Genomic DNA, 16,612 nt, shown 5'->3' with positions numbered 1-16,612 from the left:
GTACGCACACATGGAAAGGGACATGCCTCTCACACCATACATATGAAACTGCAGAAGTGCTGGAAACAAAGCAAACAGCACAGGACAGCTGTCCAAGAGAATCTGCAACTGAACTAGTTACAGTAATAAAACCAGAATTGCAGCCACTTGCTATCACCACATTGTCTTCTCATCAGAATCCTCTGCTGAATAACCTTCCCAAAGGCTGATGACATTAAGTGAATATAGGCACACATGACAAAGCTACCTTTTCATTCATAGTTTTGTGGTTTTTCTTTGTCTTCTTCAGGAACTGTTTCAAGCTCCCTGAAGACATATATTCAGTGATGAAGATCACCTGTTGGGGCAGTATGAGACATTACCTTCTGCTTCCTGTATAACCTACAGGACATACAGTGAGAAAATTCAACTGTTTGTTTTACTTACCCTGGCTTTATTTTCCTTCACATCTGCCCAGTATTTGTGAAACTTCACTATGTTCAGATGTTCCAGCTGAATTAAGTTGTCAAACACCGCTTTAACTTTTTCCTTAATATCAGAAAGACAAAGACATGTCATATCAGAGACTGCATTAGCCCATATCTTACCTTCTTCGTGGGTCTTGGTCCCTTTCAACAACACTGTATACTTCAAACTCCCATGCTAAGAACAACAGCAACAGATTTCACCTTACACTGTACCAGAGCTGAGCATGGTTTGATCACCAAGACTAAATGAACACAAGAGGTGCAGGGAAATAGCACAACAGCTCTCCATTGCATTTTCTGCCCAGGCCAGCTTAAGCTGAATTTGGTACATCTGAGCATCACAGCACTATGAATCCAGCCAATAATGCACATGAAATGTCATCAATGTCTATAATCCCACCCTGGTGCAAGGTGTTTTTCACATCTTGTTGGGAAACAGGTCAACTTACTTCCTGAAGCTTAAAGTTCTTCCGCTCAGAAAACTGAACCTCATTCCAAACAACTTCCACACCTTCCTCTGTATCCATGGCCAGGTAGGCACTGTCAATCCCTGGGACATTGCGCTGATTCACCTGTGTGGGAAGGATGAAGACATATGAGAGTTCTAAGCCAGCAAGACCAGAACACTACCACACATCCTTCATTTGAGTATTATGAGCTTTGCTCATTAACTTTTAATTAAATGAGCATTCCAGGACAGGGCTGTGCACATGCATTTCAGGAATGGGACATACCCAAATAGGCCATGTGAACAGCAAGCCCTGGGCATGTTTGAGGAAAAACTTTTGCACAAAGGCTGTTTTGTAGTAAAAGCTGCTTTTGGCAACAATACCTTAGAATTTCCTTTTATGATACCCAAAGTTCATTTAACCACAAAGGAAGCCCTCCAACCATACAAAAGGGATACAAAAAAAAAAAAAGTCCCAAGAACTCAGACACCACTTTCCGGAGGAATTTTCTGAAACATGATGAGACACAAAACTCAAGTGAGGAAACTGACCAAAGCAAAGAGAAAGAAAGGGATTGCTGCAAGTTGGGAAAAAACTTAGGAACTGATTACACAATCAAAACTGCTACAATAATTTCTTCTATTAATAAGTGCAAAAGTTAACCCAGCACAAGAACAAGCACATCCACAGCTAGTACCAAAGACACAGATGAGCACTAAGAAAGCAACAAGATAAAGGGAGAGGACCTGACAAAACAAGAACAGCTAGGGCAGTGGAAATACTTAATGTATAGATACAAGATGAACAACACTCCCAGCAGCAGTTTATTGTAACATTATTCTTCCTGTGATATGTAGCAGCATCCAAAGATCCAAAGATAACTTTCAGGGGATCTAACTCTTCCCTTGTGGTAAAAGTTAATACAGAGATTTGGCTAGCAAATCCAGACTCACCTTCCACTTCCACTACCTCAAAGTCCTGGCCATTTAACAGCTTTTCCTGCTCTCTCACCTTCACATCCCTTACAAGGGACCCCATCAGCATTCCACTTACTGGAAGCTTCTAACCATATATAAGGGCTTCCTCAAAAATCCCACCCCCTTGGCAGCCACTTTCACACTATCAAATTCACTCAATTTCATTTACAGCATTAAACTAATGAGAACTGAGATAAATGTTATGCCCCATACAACACTTACATTAATTAAACACTATACTATAGGAAATAACTGCTGATAACACAATACTAATAAAACGATAACACAATACTAATAAAACTAATGAAGAAACCAGTTTCTAGCAGACAATGCTTTTAACCCTGTGGTAGGCTGGGTACAAACTCGAAGCATCCAGCTGACCATACTGAAATGCAAAAAACATAAGGCTTGTATTTGTAAAGAAACTCTGCTGTTTCTTTATGAGAAGGTGGGTACCAAGAAGAACTGGTAGGTCACGCTAACAATCGACTAAGCTCAAGCTCTTGATACAACGCAGAATAACAAGGACTAACACAGCAATGGACATGCACACAAGAGAATCATGAGCAAAGAGTCCACTGAGACAGTATATTTACTGTTGTACAATATCAACTTAAAAGGTTCGCATTATAAACACCTGTTCATTAGATACCATACTGGGAGCTGCTGTTGACTCTCTTAAGGGCCTCTTGATCTAGACAGATAGGAGCATTGGGCAATCATCAACAGCATGAAAAGGAACAAGAAAGATACCAGATTCTGCACCTGGCACAAGTCTAACCTGGGAGAGGAGGGGCTGGGGAGCAGCCCTGCAGGAAGGGACGTGGGTGCTGGTGCCAGCAGGGTCAGTAGGAGCCAGCACTAGGTCCTGGCACCCAGAGGGCAAACTGCACCCTGGGGTGCACCAACCATGGCAGAACCAGCTGGGCAGAGGGGATGTCCTGCTGTATTCAGCATTGGTGCAGCCTCACCTGAGGACTGTGTGCAGTGCTAGGACTCACAGCTGGAGAAGGGCACAAAGGTCCTCACATGTGCCCAGAGGGGGAAAAGCAAGCTGTGAAGGGCTGGCAGCATTGTCCTGTGAGGAGCAGCTGAGCACTCAGGGTTGGTCTTGTTTGGACAGAGGACGCTGAGGGGCGACCTTGTTGTTCTATGCAGCTCTCTGGGAGGGGACGTGGGTAGGGAGGAACTGAGCTCTTCTCCCTGGGATCCAGCAACAGGGTGCTTGGGAACAGTTCAAAGCTATGTCTGTCAGGGGAGGCTCAGACTTAATATTAGAAGCATTTCTTTACTGAGAGGGTGTTCAAACCCTGGCACAGGCTTCCTGGAGTGGTGGTTGATGCCCCAGGTCTGACACTGTTGAAGAGGTATTTAGACAATGACCTTAATATGACACTAACTTTAGGTCAGCCCTGAAGTGGTCAGGCAGTGGGACCAGGTGATCCTTGCAGGTCCTTTCCATCAGTAGCTTAACAGTTTAGACTGAGAGCAAATAGCATAGGGGCTACACTTCTTTATAATCTTCCAAGGGAATCCCAACAAGCCCAACTACATTCTATATTCTGTTACTGCAGATGACACACTGGAGTGACAAATGACTACAAGAACAGTATAACCAGAGTGATTCAGATTGCTCAGTAAACTGAGCAATAAATTACTGAGGTAAAATTAGATGCAATGCAGTGACAAAAGTAGGAATAAAGATTATAGGCCATAGCTCAGTAAAGACAGAGGTACAGAAAATAACTCTTGAAAACAGTCACATGAGACCAACAGCTTAGGTCCCTTCCCATCCCTCACCTCCTATATAACTGAGGGATGAAATGTCTGAGATTTGATTTAAGGACACATTCATCATATTTACAAGAATTTGATTTTTTTTAATATATATATAAAAATGTGTGTGTGTGCATGTATATATGCATATATATATGTGTGTGTGTGTATACATATATGTACATGCACACACACACACACCCCCCCCGATACAGACATCTAAATACCAGGCTAGGCCTGGTATGTTTCATTATTAGAGAAAGCTGAAAGAATGAAGGTAATTAAGGGCAGAACCTTTACTCCATCAAATTTTAGTACAAGAAATATCTTGGGGCTGATAGTAGTACAAGAACTCCTAGTACAATTAACAGACCTGAATGCCAAAAGGCTTTAAGCTGAGAAAAGTTTCAACAAGCCCCCAGGCAACAGAGACAAGATAACAGCCATGACCACCAACACTCAGTACTCGTGCACCCCTGTTTTATCACACTTGCTGCCTATTCACATCTTCATCACACTTCAACACACTGTGCCTTCATCACACTTGCTGCCTATTTAAAGGCTTACTGCATTGAGTCAGTCCTCAGGTACTGACAACTACTCATATCTGCCCTGATGATACAGCCAGTGGATGTGGATTTACCATATCTTCTTCCATTTCTGGACAAGTTTACTAAACAGAAATAATTGCCATGACTCATAGGCAATAATCCAGAGCAGCAGATATGATGCAAGACACCAAACCCACCTGACGTCACTGATGGTAATTCTCCGTTCAAGAGGAGATTCAACAGCTTGGGCAGAAGAGTAAAAGGGGAAAAATGCAGACAGACAACTGAAAAAGTGACAGTAAATTCCTCCTTTGTTCACATTGCCAAATCACTGTCCCATATCCCTCTCCATGCTCATCAAAGTGGAACCCTAAACCCTCATGAAAGCATTGCCATGTACCTTCCTGAGGGTTACAGCCAGCTGTTGTCTCCAAACAGCTATTGGTGACTGATGGATGGTTGTAAGCTTAACAGCTCACAATTCAGAAATAGCGCTGCCATTAAAAGTCTTGTAATCAAAGGTAGTTGCAAGAATATAAATTTCAACTTCCCCACAAACCTGACTGAGCAAAAGAAAATGAAATCATAGAATGGCTAGGGTTGGAAAGGACTTTTAAGATCATCTAGTTCACAATGATATCTTCACAATGCTGCCTCTTCCATCACTTACCCTGAAGGGCAAGAGTGCAACCAGCAACGCAGGTGTCCCAAAGAGATGACAGAAATCCTGTTCTTACCCTAAGAAGCCCTCACAACCAAAACATCAACACAGGATGAAGATGACGCAGGTTCTTTCCTCACTTTGCCATAACTTCTTGCAAGCTTTGTCAAGTTATTTAAGACTCTTTTAACTTGTTTAATTTCCAGTGGTCATCTATGACCCAGCCCAAAGACAACAAGCTGATGAAATGATGAAAGACTGGCTCAAATAAACTCCCGTGTTCCTAGAGATAATGTAGGACTCTGAAATGTTCCTTTCCCAGAAAGCCCATGTAGACTAGGCAGCTTTTAAACTATGAAAGAAGCAGCTAACTGAACTCAGTTTAGCATGAATTCCTGAAGTATGAGAGAGGAAGTAGCTCCACAACCACAAAAAATTTACAGCAGAAATACTAATGTAGCTCTTTGTCTATATAAAGATCCGTTAAGGAAATTCAGGAAGAATTTCAAGTGAATTTATGTAATTAAAAGGGACTGGGGGAAAGATTTAAATGCTGTTACTTCAAGGCATAACTTAAGGGAAACATAAGGGAAGTTTCCCATAAGGGAAAATACAGTTTGGAAGATTTCTCTCTCTTAGGCAGTTTATTCCAGTTGTCCAATGCATATTTTCTCCATAGCTCTCAAAGGTCTGGATATTTATCACTGAAAGAACACAGACTTTTGGAGAGGCTCCTGTAGTTCACATGATCTGTCAATAAAAAAAGAAATTACAGCCTAAACCACAAGTGACAGCGATGATTTACAGTCAAGGAATAAAAGGCATAAATATTGGGGAAAAAAAATAATTAGAGTGTCAGTATAGACTGAACCTGTCCACTGAAGAAAACAGATCAGGAATGGCAGGCCATTAGGCCAGACGCTAACAAAAAGCCATATATACAGTTAAGAGCAGCACAAATACGTTAAAAAGTTACCCTGACCACTTGTTTAAGAAAAAGATCAAAGCTCTACTCAACCAGCTTGGCAAAAGCTTGAGAACAGGGATAATATACCTACAGAAGGCAGTAGCTGGACCACAGAGGAATATCACTTCTCCTTGAACGGTGGTGAAATAAGAAGTATATTTACCAACAGAAAGAAACAAAAACAGCTGGCTCAGAGATCCGAAGCTTATCTAGAGTGTCACAAAATCAAAGACTGCAATATCAACTGCAGGCAAAGGCGAAAAAAAAAGAAATAAAACCATCCAAACACAACAAGAAACAGCAACCCCACTTCATGCTTTAATTAAACTAGCAGCACCGCCCTTTGCAATTACATTCATGATAGTAAAATGTTTGAAAGGCATTCATTTAAAAAGAAAATAAAAATAAGGAGTGTGATATAATGATCCCAAGGAAAGGAAGGCATCAGTTATTCCCATGGCTATACAAACCTATTCATACAGCATAATCTCAAAAATATAAAGAAAAGAAAATCTGACCATCACCAATGCAACAGTTGCTTCTTCCAGACAGCTATGCATTGGAACAAATAATAAAATATGTTAGCAATAAGCTTGTCTGTGTAACCAAACACACAAATCTTGACCATTCCAATACAGAGTTAAAAGTCCCCCATGAGCTGAAGCTTGCCCTCATTTATAATTTCGCATGCAGGAGCTCAGGAGATGCCATCTTGAGAAACAAGTCAAAAACCAGACATACTTTTTAAGCACACCCAGTCAAAGTCCCAGAGACTCCTGCTCCAAGCTGGCCCACATAGCTGGACTACAAAGGGCAGAGCACAGCCCGTACCTAGGACTCTGTTCAAGCAGCCCAGCTCCATCCTGTCCAAAAGCACAACTATTCTGTAGAAAAGCACCAAGTTTTGAATCGCACCACCATCATGCAAGCTGTAGCCCAGTGGCCAACCCAACATCTACAGAGGCATTTTGACAGTTCTGGCTAAACAACATACTGAGGGATGGGCTTCACTAGAAATTCATGTCAGATTACTCTCCAGTAGGGAAGAACAAATATGAGCAGAGTCAAGTTGCTTTGAACAGAAAAAGCACTGCTCTTGATATTCCAAAGGGAGAAATGCATCATTCCCATCCATTCCACGAACAACAGAAATGAACACGTAATTTGTCTACTGAGAACCTGTCATGGTTTAACCCCAGCTGGCAACTAAGCACCATGCAGCCACTCACTCATTACTCCCAACAGGACAAGGATAAAGTTGGAAGACTGAAAGTGAGAAAACATATGAGATTAAGACAATTTAACAGGTAAAGCAAAAGCTGCACAGGCAAGCAAAGAAAATCAAGGAATCCATTCACCACTTCCCATCACAGACAGGTGTTCAGCCATCTCCAGGACACCAGGGCTCCATCATGCACAACAGTTACATAGGAAAACAAACACCATCACTACAAACATCCCCTTCTTCATTCTTTATCCCTCTTTATATGCTGAGCATGATTCCATATGGTCTGGACTGTCCCTTTGGTCAGCTGGGGTCAGCTGTCCTGGCTGTGCCCCCCACTGTTTGTGCACCCTCAGCCTCCTCAGTGGTAGGTGGTGTGAGGAGCAGATTAGCCCTTGACTCTGTGCAAGTATTGCTCAGCAGTAACAAAAACATCTGTGTTATCAACACTGTTTTCAGCACAAATCCAAAACATAGCTCCTTACCAGCTACTATGAAGAAAATTAACTCTATCACAACCGAAACCAGCTCAGAGCCCAAAGGGACAAATGCTTTGTTTCATTTGGTGCTTCAAAACAAGTGAGCAATATAGTAGAATCAGCAAGTTCAATTTTACTGAGCTGAACTACGGAATTAGGAAGAAACAAAGAATTCCCCATCCCTAACTCCCAAAGGGAAACAGAAACAGCACAGCAAAATAAATAAGAGAGTAGGGAAGGAAAGCTAATATCCTACAAATAAAAACCATTCAGATAGAAGTCTGTTGATATTACAGTAGCTCACTGGTAACTTTACATTTACTGTACTATTATCATGGCTGTACCTTTATCAAAACCCTCGTCAAACAGACTACACCAGGATGTACCACATATAGCTCAGCCAGAAATAAAATTGACTGGGAGGTTTGGGAAGCTCTCAGTTCTGAAACCAGGGGGAAAAACAGACAGGAGGAACTCTTAAGTCAGGTACTTCCATTCTACACCAGCCCATCCTGCCATACTTTCGCACCTTCTATATTGTAAGAGTTGTTCGCTGAACTCCAGGCAGAGCTGCTTTAGTCTCACTGCAGTAACAGGCCCAAATATGTTTCATCAAACTGCTGTGGAAAATATACCTGGGTAAGGGCTATTCAAAACAGAAGCAAGAACACTACCAGTGATCAGAAGAACCACAGCTTGACCATGATGGGTGAAACACCGAACCAAGGACTCTCAAGGCCACAAAGATGAGCAATTAAGTCATTGTCCCTGTGAGGAAAACTCACCAAGGCAACTCAACGGGAAAAGCCCCTTCAGCAATATCATCCAAGGCAAACGCAGATGCTGTGTAAAGGAATACAGAAGAAAAGAAATTTTGGGATCCACCATGATTATTTACGTACAGCATTCATGGGATGTTTGAGGGAAGGGTAAAAGCATGGAAAAAAAATAATCAAGATGAGTTGCCAGGCAAGGCCTCTGCCCAATTGCCATCACCTCGGCCTTTCTGGTAAATTATGTTTAAAACCGTTTTCTGTGCTAGTGTGCTTCTTACTTTCTGCACACATGCACACAGATCTGCAGGGAACTACAGACCAGTCAGTCTCGTCTCAGTACACAGCAAGACCATGGAACAGATCCTCCTGGAAACTGTGCTAAGGCACATGGACAAAAAGGGGGTGGTTGGTGACAGTCAATGTGGCTTCACTAAGGGCAAGTCATGCCTGATAAATGTGGTGGCCTTCTAGGATGAGGTTATGACACTGGCAGATAAGGGAAGAGCAACTGATGTCATCTACCTGGATTTGGAGAGGGACTTTTTACAAGGGCATGTAGTGACAGAACAAGGGGGAATAATTTTAAACACAGAGGGTAGATTCGGATGAGACATTAGGAAGAAGTTCTTCCCTATGAGGCTGGTGAGGCCCTGACAAAAGCTGTCCAGAGAAGCTGTGGCTGCCCCATCCCTGGCAACGTTTAAGATCAGGTTGGACGGGGCTTGAAGCAACCTGGTCTAGCGAAAGGCGTCCCTGCCCGTGGCAGGGGGTTGGAACTGGATGATCTTTAAGGCCTCTTCCAACTCTCACCATTCTGTGATTCTACAATCTGCCAGCAAACTTCAAATCAGACAAGCCAGAAAATTAGGACAAGAGGTGCCAGGGACAGATTTGGCAGAAACAGAGGGTCTGGGAGATGTGTCTAGAGACACCCATGAAATGTGATTTTCCATAAGCACTGATCCTTAAAAAACAGGATACAGCTATTCATGTCACCCATGTTACCATGGGATGCTTAGGAAAGAAACATGCTCCCATTTGTGCAAACCTATTTCTCTCTGGCCATGCTTTCACAGTGCTGCCTCCATTTATTGGGATTTGCTATGCCACCTCACTACAGGCACAGCCAGGGGTCAGAGATGGCAAGCAGCCCCTCTCCTCCACTGGCCCAGAGTTCAGTATCTTGCTAAGTATAACCCAGGCTGTAACACCCGACTCCCCCCAAACAGGCAGCAGCAACCATGATACTGTGATCGCTTCTCCTGGGCCTCCCAATGCAGGTTTAACAAGACAGAGCACTGACAAGAGGAAGGCTTTGCTGCTGCTGGTAAGCTACACCGACCATGCTATTTTTAGAAAAGCTCTGTAAAGAACACAGAGCAAACCCTATCCCTCAGTCACAGGCAGCTGGGAGTGTAACTAGCACCCCTAACCACCCAGGAAAGCTGGAAAAGCAGCAGTCAGCTGCGCTGCCTGTCCCTGCTCCCCCACAGAGGCAGCAGAAAGGCTGAAAAGTGATGCTGGCTGGAGCAGCACTCAGCAAACCGCCAGCTGCCTTTTACAGTCAATAAGCAAGAACATAATGGGTCTGCAGACAACAGGCCCAAGACAAAGGCTCAATACCCTCTACATCCTGCAGTGCCCCTCACCTCATTCAAGCACAACTCGAGTGTTCCTTCCAGGAAGCCCACAGATGAGACAAATAATGTTAAGCAGCTGCACATACCCTGAGTATCTTCCCAATGGTCAATAACTACAGCATGGCATTAGCTTTCGCCACCAGCTGGAAACATTGCCACAGCCTGCCAAATAGCTGGCAGCCCTCCTGGCACTAGTTTGCTTTGAGAATCTCTGCAACCAGCCTCTCTCCAGCAGCTGAATCCAAAGCTCAGAGCATCTCAAGGCCACCTTTCCAAGGAATCATGCCTCATTTTCCCACATACAGAAATTCAGATGTGAGATAGTAAATTATAAGCACTAGTATTTCTTTTCCTATCTCAGCAAGTTTCTTTCCAGTTTAACAGAGGCTAAGAAATCAGACTCAAGCATCACAAAATCCAAACACCCAGTCCATTGACATTTTCTCTTCAAAACCCCTACACTGTCTCCTTGAAGAAATGTAAATCCAGAGGTTCAAAATTTAACCGGCCCCAGATGAAAAATTATTTGAGAAGCTAAGACTCACACTAAGAGTGAAAAGACAAAAAAAAAAAGAAGTAAAACAAAGATGTAGCAGACCAGTATTTTACTTCATGTCTCTTGGTTCAGTTTCTCATAAACTACAACTCTTTAGCATTTGATAGAGCTAGCATGGGTCAAGAGTGTCTGTTAGCCCAAGCACTAAAATTCAGGGGTAACATTCACCCACCATGGGCCCCCTGAACAGCTGGGAAGCATGTATCCAAATGACAGCAAGATTTTTCATAAGAGAAGCAAACTAACACAGTATTACTACTTATATTAATTTTCAGAACATCCAGCAACAGTATACAATCAAGTGTACAAGTACAGTATACAATGAAGAACAGCAAGACTGAACACAACCTGGAATCAGAATCACAGCATAGTTTGGGTTGGAAGCCAAGCTCAACCTTAAAGCTTAGCCAGTTCCAACCCCCTGCCACTGTATTTGTGCTTGGGACTGCCCCAACCCAGGTGCAGGACCTTGCACTTGGCCTTGTTGAATTTCATGAGGTTAGCACCAGCACACCTCTCCAGCCTGTCAAGGTCCCTCTGGATGGCATCCCTTCCCTCCAGCGTGTCAACTGCACCACACAGCTCAGTGTCGCCAGCAAACTTGCTGAAGGTGCATCAATCCCACTGTCCATGTGACCTAAAAGGGGACCTGCTTGTTTCCACATTCCTGATTCAGTACAGATTCAACAGCATCAATGGGTTACTAAACATGTTACAAAGATGTTAAAAAGTATCTACAATAACAGTCTTGACTTATGCCATCAGCATTTTCCAACCCAAAAAAGGTATAGAAAGAAATCCCTTCACTTTTCTGTTTGATCTGTGTATTCTCAGGGACAGCAGGCTCCAAATCCAAGCTTTTGGGTTCAGGTTTTACAGCAACAGGAATCTAAAAATGAAGGGCAAAGAGTCTCCAATCCATCTCTATTAAGCAGATTCTATTCCCAGAAGGCACAGCAAATAATTCTGAAGGTACCTGGACAACCAAATAAAAACAAGTCTTGCAGGTGGTGACTGAAAGAAGAAAATGGGGTGTCACACTGGGACATAAGAAAAAGAGGGTTTTGTCAGAAGGAGCAGCCAAAACAAATCAAGGCAAGCACAAGCTTGGAGAGCCTGACGTCGGTCTCTCCCTTAACCTCACACTATGCATCCTTTCTCTGAGCCCCTCTGGCATGAGACGAGATCCCCCTGTTAAAAGTTTATCTTCAGCTCCTTGCAGAGGCTAAGGCCTCACCTTTGTATACATTAGGAGATCAACCAAGGGTGTGGTTACAACTGCAGAGAGGATTCAGCACAGGGAGGAAAGCAATGCAGTCTACAACACACCAGGAGACCCACACTTGTGATGTGCACACAGCAGCAGCATGAGAAAGCAGATTGTCACCGTCCCTGCAGCCCTTGAGGACAGGAAATGGATGCCTGAAAATGCCCACATTATTTATATATACAGTGAGTTCATACAGTGAGGAAAGAGCAGAGTGATGCTAAGTCTCTTGCACAAGTTGTTCAACCAGCAGAAAATAAGCATCCTGTGGGACCAGCCACATTTACCTTCCACCCTCCACCTCCCAGGCACCTCACCCTCGCAGCAACTTCACCCTCTGAATGGCCACATGCACTTCACTAAATGAAAGATTTGTTAAATGTTCCACAAAGAAACAAACTCTGGGGAAGGTAAGTGTTCTCTGTCTAAACCAGGTTCTTAGTTAAGTGTCATAACAGCATTTATTTTTTTAGAAGCCTACTCTGAACTCTGTTTAAAGTTTAATCAGGAATAGAATAGAATACAAAATAGTTCAGCTGGAAGGGACCTGCAAGGATCACCTGGTCCCACTGCCTGACCACTTCAGGGCTGACCTAAAGTTAGAATGTTGTATTAAGAACATTGTCCAAATATCTCTTCAACACTGACAGACTTGGGGCATCAACCACCACTCCAGGAAGCCTGTGCCAGGGTTTGAACACCCTCTCAGTAAAGAAATGCTTCTAATATTAAGTCTGAGCCTCCCCTGACAGACATAGCTTTGAACTGTTCCCAAGCACCCTGTTGCTGGATCCCAGGGAGAAGAGCTCAGTTCCTCCCTACCCACATCCCCTCCCAGAGAGCTGCACAGAGCAACAAGGTCGCCCCTCAGCGTCCTCTGTCCAAACAAGACCAACCCTGAGTGCTCAGCTGCTCCTCACAGGACAATGCTGCCAGCCCTTCACAGCTTGCTTGTCCCCCTCTGGGCACATGTGAGGACCTTTGTGCCCTTCTCCAGCTGTGAGTCCTAGCACTGCACACAGTCCACAGGTGAGGCTGCACCAATGCTGAATACAGCAGGACATCCCCTCTGCCCAACTGGTTCTGCCATGGTTGGTGCACCCCAGGGTGCAGTTTGCCCTCTGGGTGCCAGGACCTAGTGCTGGCTCCTACTGACCCTGCTGGCACCAGCACCCACGTCCCTTCCTGCAGGGCTGCTCCCCAGCCCCTCCTCTCCCAGGTTAAACTCGTGCCCGGCATTATTTTTCCCTGTGAACCAACACATTTCAAGTTTTATCAGTTGATATAGTCTAGTCTAAGCTACTGTAACTAAATATGACAAAGTAATGCACAATCCCTCTCACTCGGTTGTGCCAACATCTGAAATGCCTCCCAGGGCAGACTCTGACGATCCATTAACTTGCTCTGGACACAGGTCGAACACCCTGAGCCCGAAGCGCTGGGGAACACCCCATGTACTGGAGAACCCGGGCACGGTCAGAGCTCCCATGTGACTCAGAGAGGAACAAAGGCAGAGCGAACCACGCGGGTGACGGGCAAAAGCCCCGCACCGAGGGGGCAGCTCCCGCAGCTCCCGCTCAAGCGCTCCGCCAGGCCTTCCCCGGGATGCCCCTTCCCGAGCCCCACTCCCAGCCCAGGGCCCACGGCCCGACACCGGCGGAGCCGCCGAGGCACGAGGGCGAGGGCGCTTCGGGGCGTGGCCAGAGCAGCGCGCAGCCTATGGGAGCTGGCGCTGGTGATGTAACGCTTCTCGCCCCCTGCCATTGGCTAGAGCGGCTGTCCTTCAGGGAGCCGCCCCGCCCCGGCCGGCGCCCGTCTCTTGCCCCTGCTGTGCTCCGCAGGCAGAGATAGCAGGAGTGCAGCGGGGCCGCTCTGCCGCCCCACGACCATTTTGTATCAGAGCCGCCGCAGTGGCCCCGGCGAGGAGTAGACAGCCTCGGGAATCGCGGCCTTGTTCGCCCTAAACCTCCTGATCGAATGTAAACGGCCCCGAGCACTTACAGCCTGCCCGTCCACAGAGAGAGCTTGCCCCCTCACATGCACAGCACCCAGCTCAGCACAGCCGCTGTGCAACACGGCTCTGTTCTATGAGGTTCAACAAGTCTATAGCTATTAAAAGATAATAAAATTTAAAAGGAAAAAAGTGAGGTTCTGACAAGTCCACATGTACATCCAAGTATGGAACTCAAAGCAAGCAGTAAAGAAAGTATCGTCCAGGGAACACCACATAGATCACACATGCCCTTTTCTCTCCAGATCATGGCCTTCCAAGGCAGCTGCCTAATTCAGCATCCAAAGAAGATATTGTTGAGATAAAGAATCAGGATTGCATCACTAGGGGACAGGGCGGCACATCCTTTTTCCATGGAATAACACCTCCTCACTGTCAAGGGGTAGCGAGTAAGAATCTGCTTGCAGAGCTGCACTGACCAGAATAACCATTGAGGACCAAGCCGCCACACCAACAGTCCCTTCTCAGAACACTGCTGGCACTGGTAGGCACAGATGCTCACAAAGCAAAGCTTTTTTACCTAAATAATTTTCATACTGGAACATCTGCAGTGGGAGAGTTTACTTCAGGGAACAGATCAGCCTAAGTGCTGAAGACAGCGAGAAGGACATCATACGGTTCAAGTGAACAAACGCCATCGCACAAGACTGGGTCTAATCAAGCCACAAATTCACATGCCAAATGGAGACAAACCAGAATTTTACTGTGTGATAACTAGAAGCCTGTGCTTTTCATACCCATACGTGAGACATGAGGCTGACACATTGCCACTATTGGTCAGCTGCCCAGTCAGCAGATCTCCTGCAGCGAGGCAGCCTAACCTGGACGGGTGAAGGATCGAGAATCAGTGGCCCTGAGTTTACCCCAGATAAGCCAATGATTTGTTCTGTGGGCTTGAACAGTCACTCCTCTCACTGTAAGGTGGCACAAAGCTCTATGTGTCTAACATACAGAGGCAGCTTGCCTTCAAACCAACCAGCTACCCTTTGTTCTGAAGCAGAAGACAGTAACTTAAGCCATGCCAAAGGCTTTTTTTTTTTTTTTAAGGATCTTCACATGTTTGGGCCTTAATTTTTCTGCAGATAGGGAAACTGAAATCCAAAGAAAGAAAACTAGAACCTACTAAATCTTACTTTTTATACAGGAGAGTACAGAAAAGCCTGGAAGGAAATTTATCCTTGTATGTCATGATCATCATTATCAAATAAAGCATATTGAAAAGACTGCACAAGCTGAACCTCAGCTTTGATCCCCAGTGTTAGCACAAACCACAGGAAAAAGCACTTAAGGTTATCATAAGAAACATTGTGGAGGACAGAATTAAAGCTTCATAAGACACCCTCCCTTTGCAACCCAAACCATACAGCTTCACCAGAAAAGGCACATTCTTACCAAGCCATGCTAGGATTTGGCCTAAGTTAACAAAACCAAGACAGCTTTCAAGCAAGAAAAGGTGAGGAAGTGCAAGGAATCCTTGACCTTACTTTGACCTCCAAATTTACATCAGAATAAACGACTCTTTCACGACCACAGGAGCTGAAACTACCCTGTGTCTAGAATAATGGATAAAGCAGACTAATGCTCAACCCTGACTCATCTGAGAAAAGCTACATCAGCGCTTGTGCTGCAGCACTGGAATGAACATTTTCTGTCTTTCAGCAACTCCCAGAGCAGGTTTCACTGAGCAGAAACAGTTTGCGGAGACAGTCCCCAATAAGATAAACAAGAGCACAGCAAAGAATAGAAAAAGGGAGAGGTCCAAACCAGCAAGATCTCATCTACTTGTCTTCATACAGGACAACTCCAAATCGCATGCTGAGAAGTGCATGCGAACAGGACATGCCAAGAAACAAGTCTGCATGAACTGGTTATGCTTTATCCTAACTGAAGACATCAAAGCAAACCAAACCAAGGCATAATTCAAAAGCTGATGAGACAGGTCCACTGCCTGTCACACTCTCCAGCAAACACCAAGCAAAACCTAGTCATTGCTCTTCATCGCACCCAGAGAAAAAGACCCGTGAAACGAGATGCACATTGTAGTGCTGGATACACTCCCCACTCCACACAGAGGCAACAGCTGGCTGTGACACTGCCCACACAGAGCCCACAGCACAACGAATGTACAGGGAGAAAAGCAAACCATGTTTCGATCTCAGTGCTCCCGAGACCGGGGAGAGGCAACCCCACAGCTCCCGGCTGCCCCAGAAGCACGACAGACCCCTGCCACTGGGGCCCGAGGACAGGTGGAAGGCGGACAGCCGGCGGGGCGGGACAAAGGCCACCCGGCTCCCGCCCCACGCCCGGCTCGGCCGGGGCTCCCCTGCGCACCCAGCGGTCCAGCCCTGGAACCCGGCCCCCAGCACTCACCTCCTCGCGCCGCTTCTGCCAGCGGCCGCACGGCGACTCCTCGAGGATCTCGGACTCGTCCTCACTTTCCTCTTCCTCCTCCTCCTCCGGGGGCGCCGCGGAAGTCACCGGCGCAGACACTGAGGTCATTCCCGGGCCAGACGACGCAGACTCCGGCTTCGAGTCGGAGCCACCGCTCGGCACCTGCTTGGACTCGCCCTCCGACATGCTGCGGTCGTACAACCTGCGAGCCAGAGGAAAGCACTGTGAGGCGAGGGGAGGAGGCGGGGGGACCGGGCCAAGCCCGCCAGGCCGGACCGGGCCGCGCCCGCCGGGCCTGTCAGCCAGAGCCGCGCCCCGGGCCTGCTGCCGAAGCCCCACCGAGCCGGTTCAAGCCCAAAGCAGAAAGCGGCGGAGGAACGGTGCGGGGAAAGCACACGGACTGAACGGGAGAAAGCAGG

The 16,612-nt window shown here is 45.9% G+C and overlaps 1 protein-coding gene across 1 annotated transcript in view; it reads right to left on the bottom strand.

The window, feature by feature from the left end:
- Nucleotides 1–16,612, bottom strand: part of NRBP1 (nuclear receptor binding protein 1) — a 43,391-nt gene that overhangs the window by 26,055 nt on the left and 724 nt on the right. The window contains exons 2-5 of the mRNA XM_065682086.1: nt 16,173–16,395; nt 917–1,039; nt 427–528; nt 248–337 (exon numbers count right to left, since the gene is read on the bottom strand). Coding sequence (XP_065538158.1) covers nt 248–337; nt 427–528; nt 917–1,039; nt 16,173–16,379 — 522 coding nt within the window. The 5' untranslated portion in view covers nt 16,380–16,395. The remainder of the gene's footprint in view (nt 1–247; nt 338–426; nt 529–916; nt 1,040–16,172; nt 16,396–16,612) is intronic.

This window comes from Lathamus discolor, chromosome 5 (assembly GCF_037157495.1).
Source record: "Lathamus discolor isolate bLatDis1 chromosome 5, bLatDis1.hap1, whole genome shotgun sequence".
In the NCBI taxonomy this organism is placed as follows: domain Eukaryota; kingdom Metazoa; phylum Chordata; class Aves; order Psittaciformes; family Psittacidae; genus Lathamus; species Lathamus discolor.
Note: the sequence above shows the minus strand (reverse complement) of the source record. Positions and strands in the feature narration are given on the sequence as shown.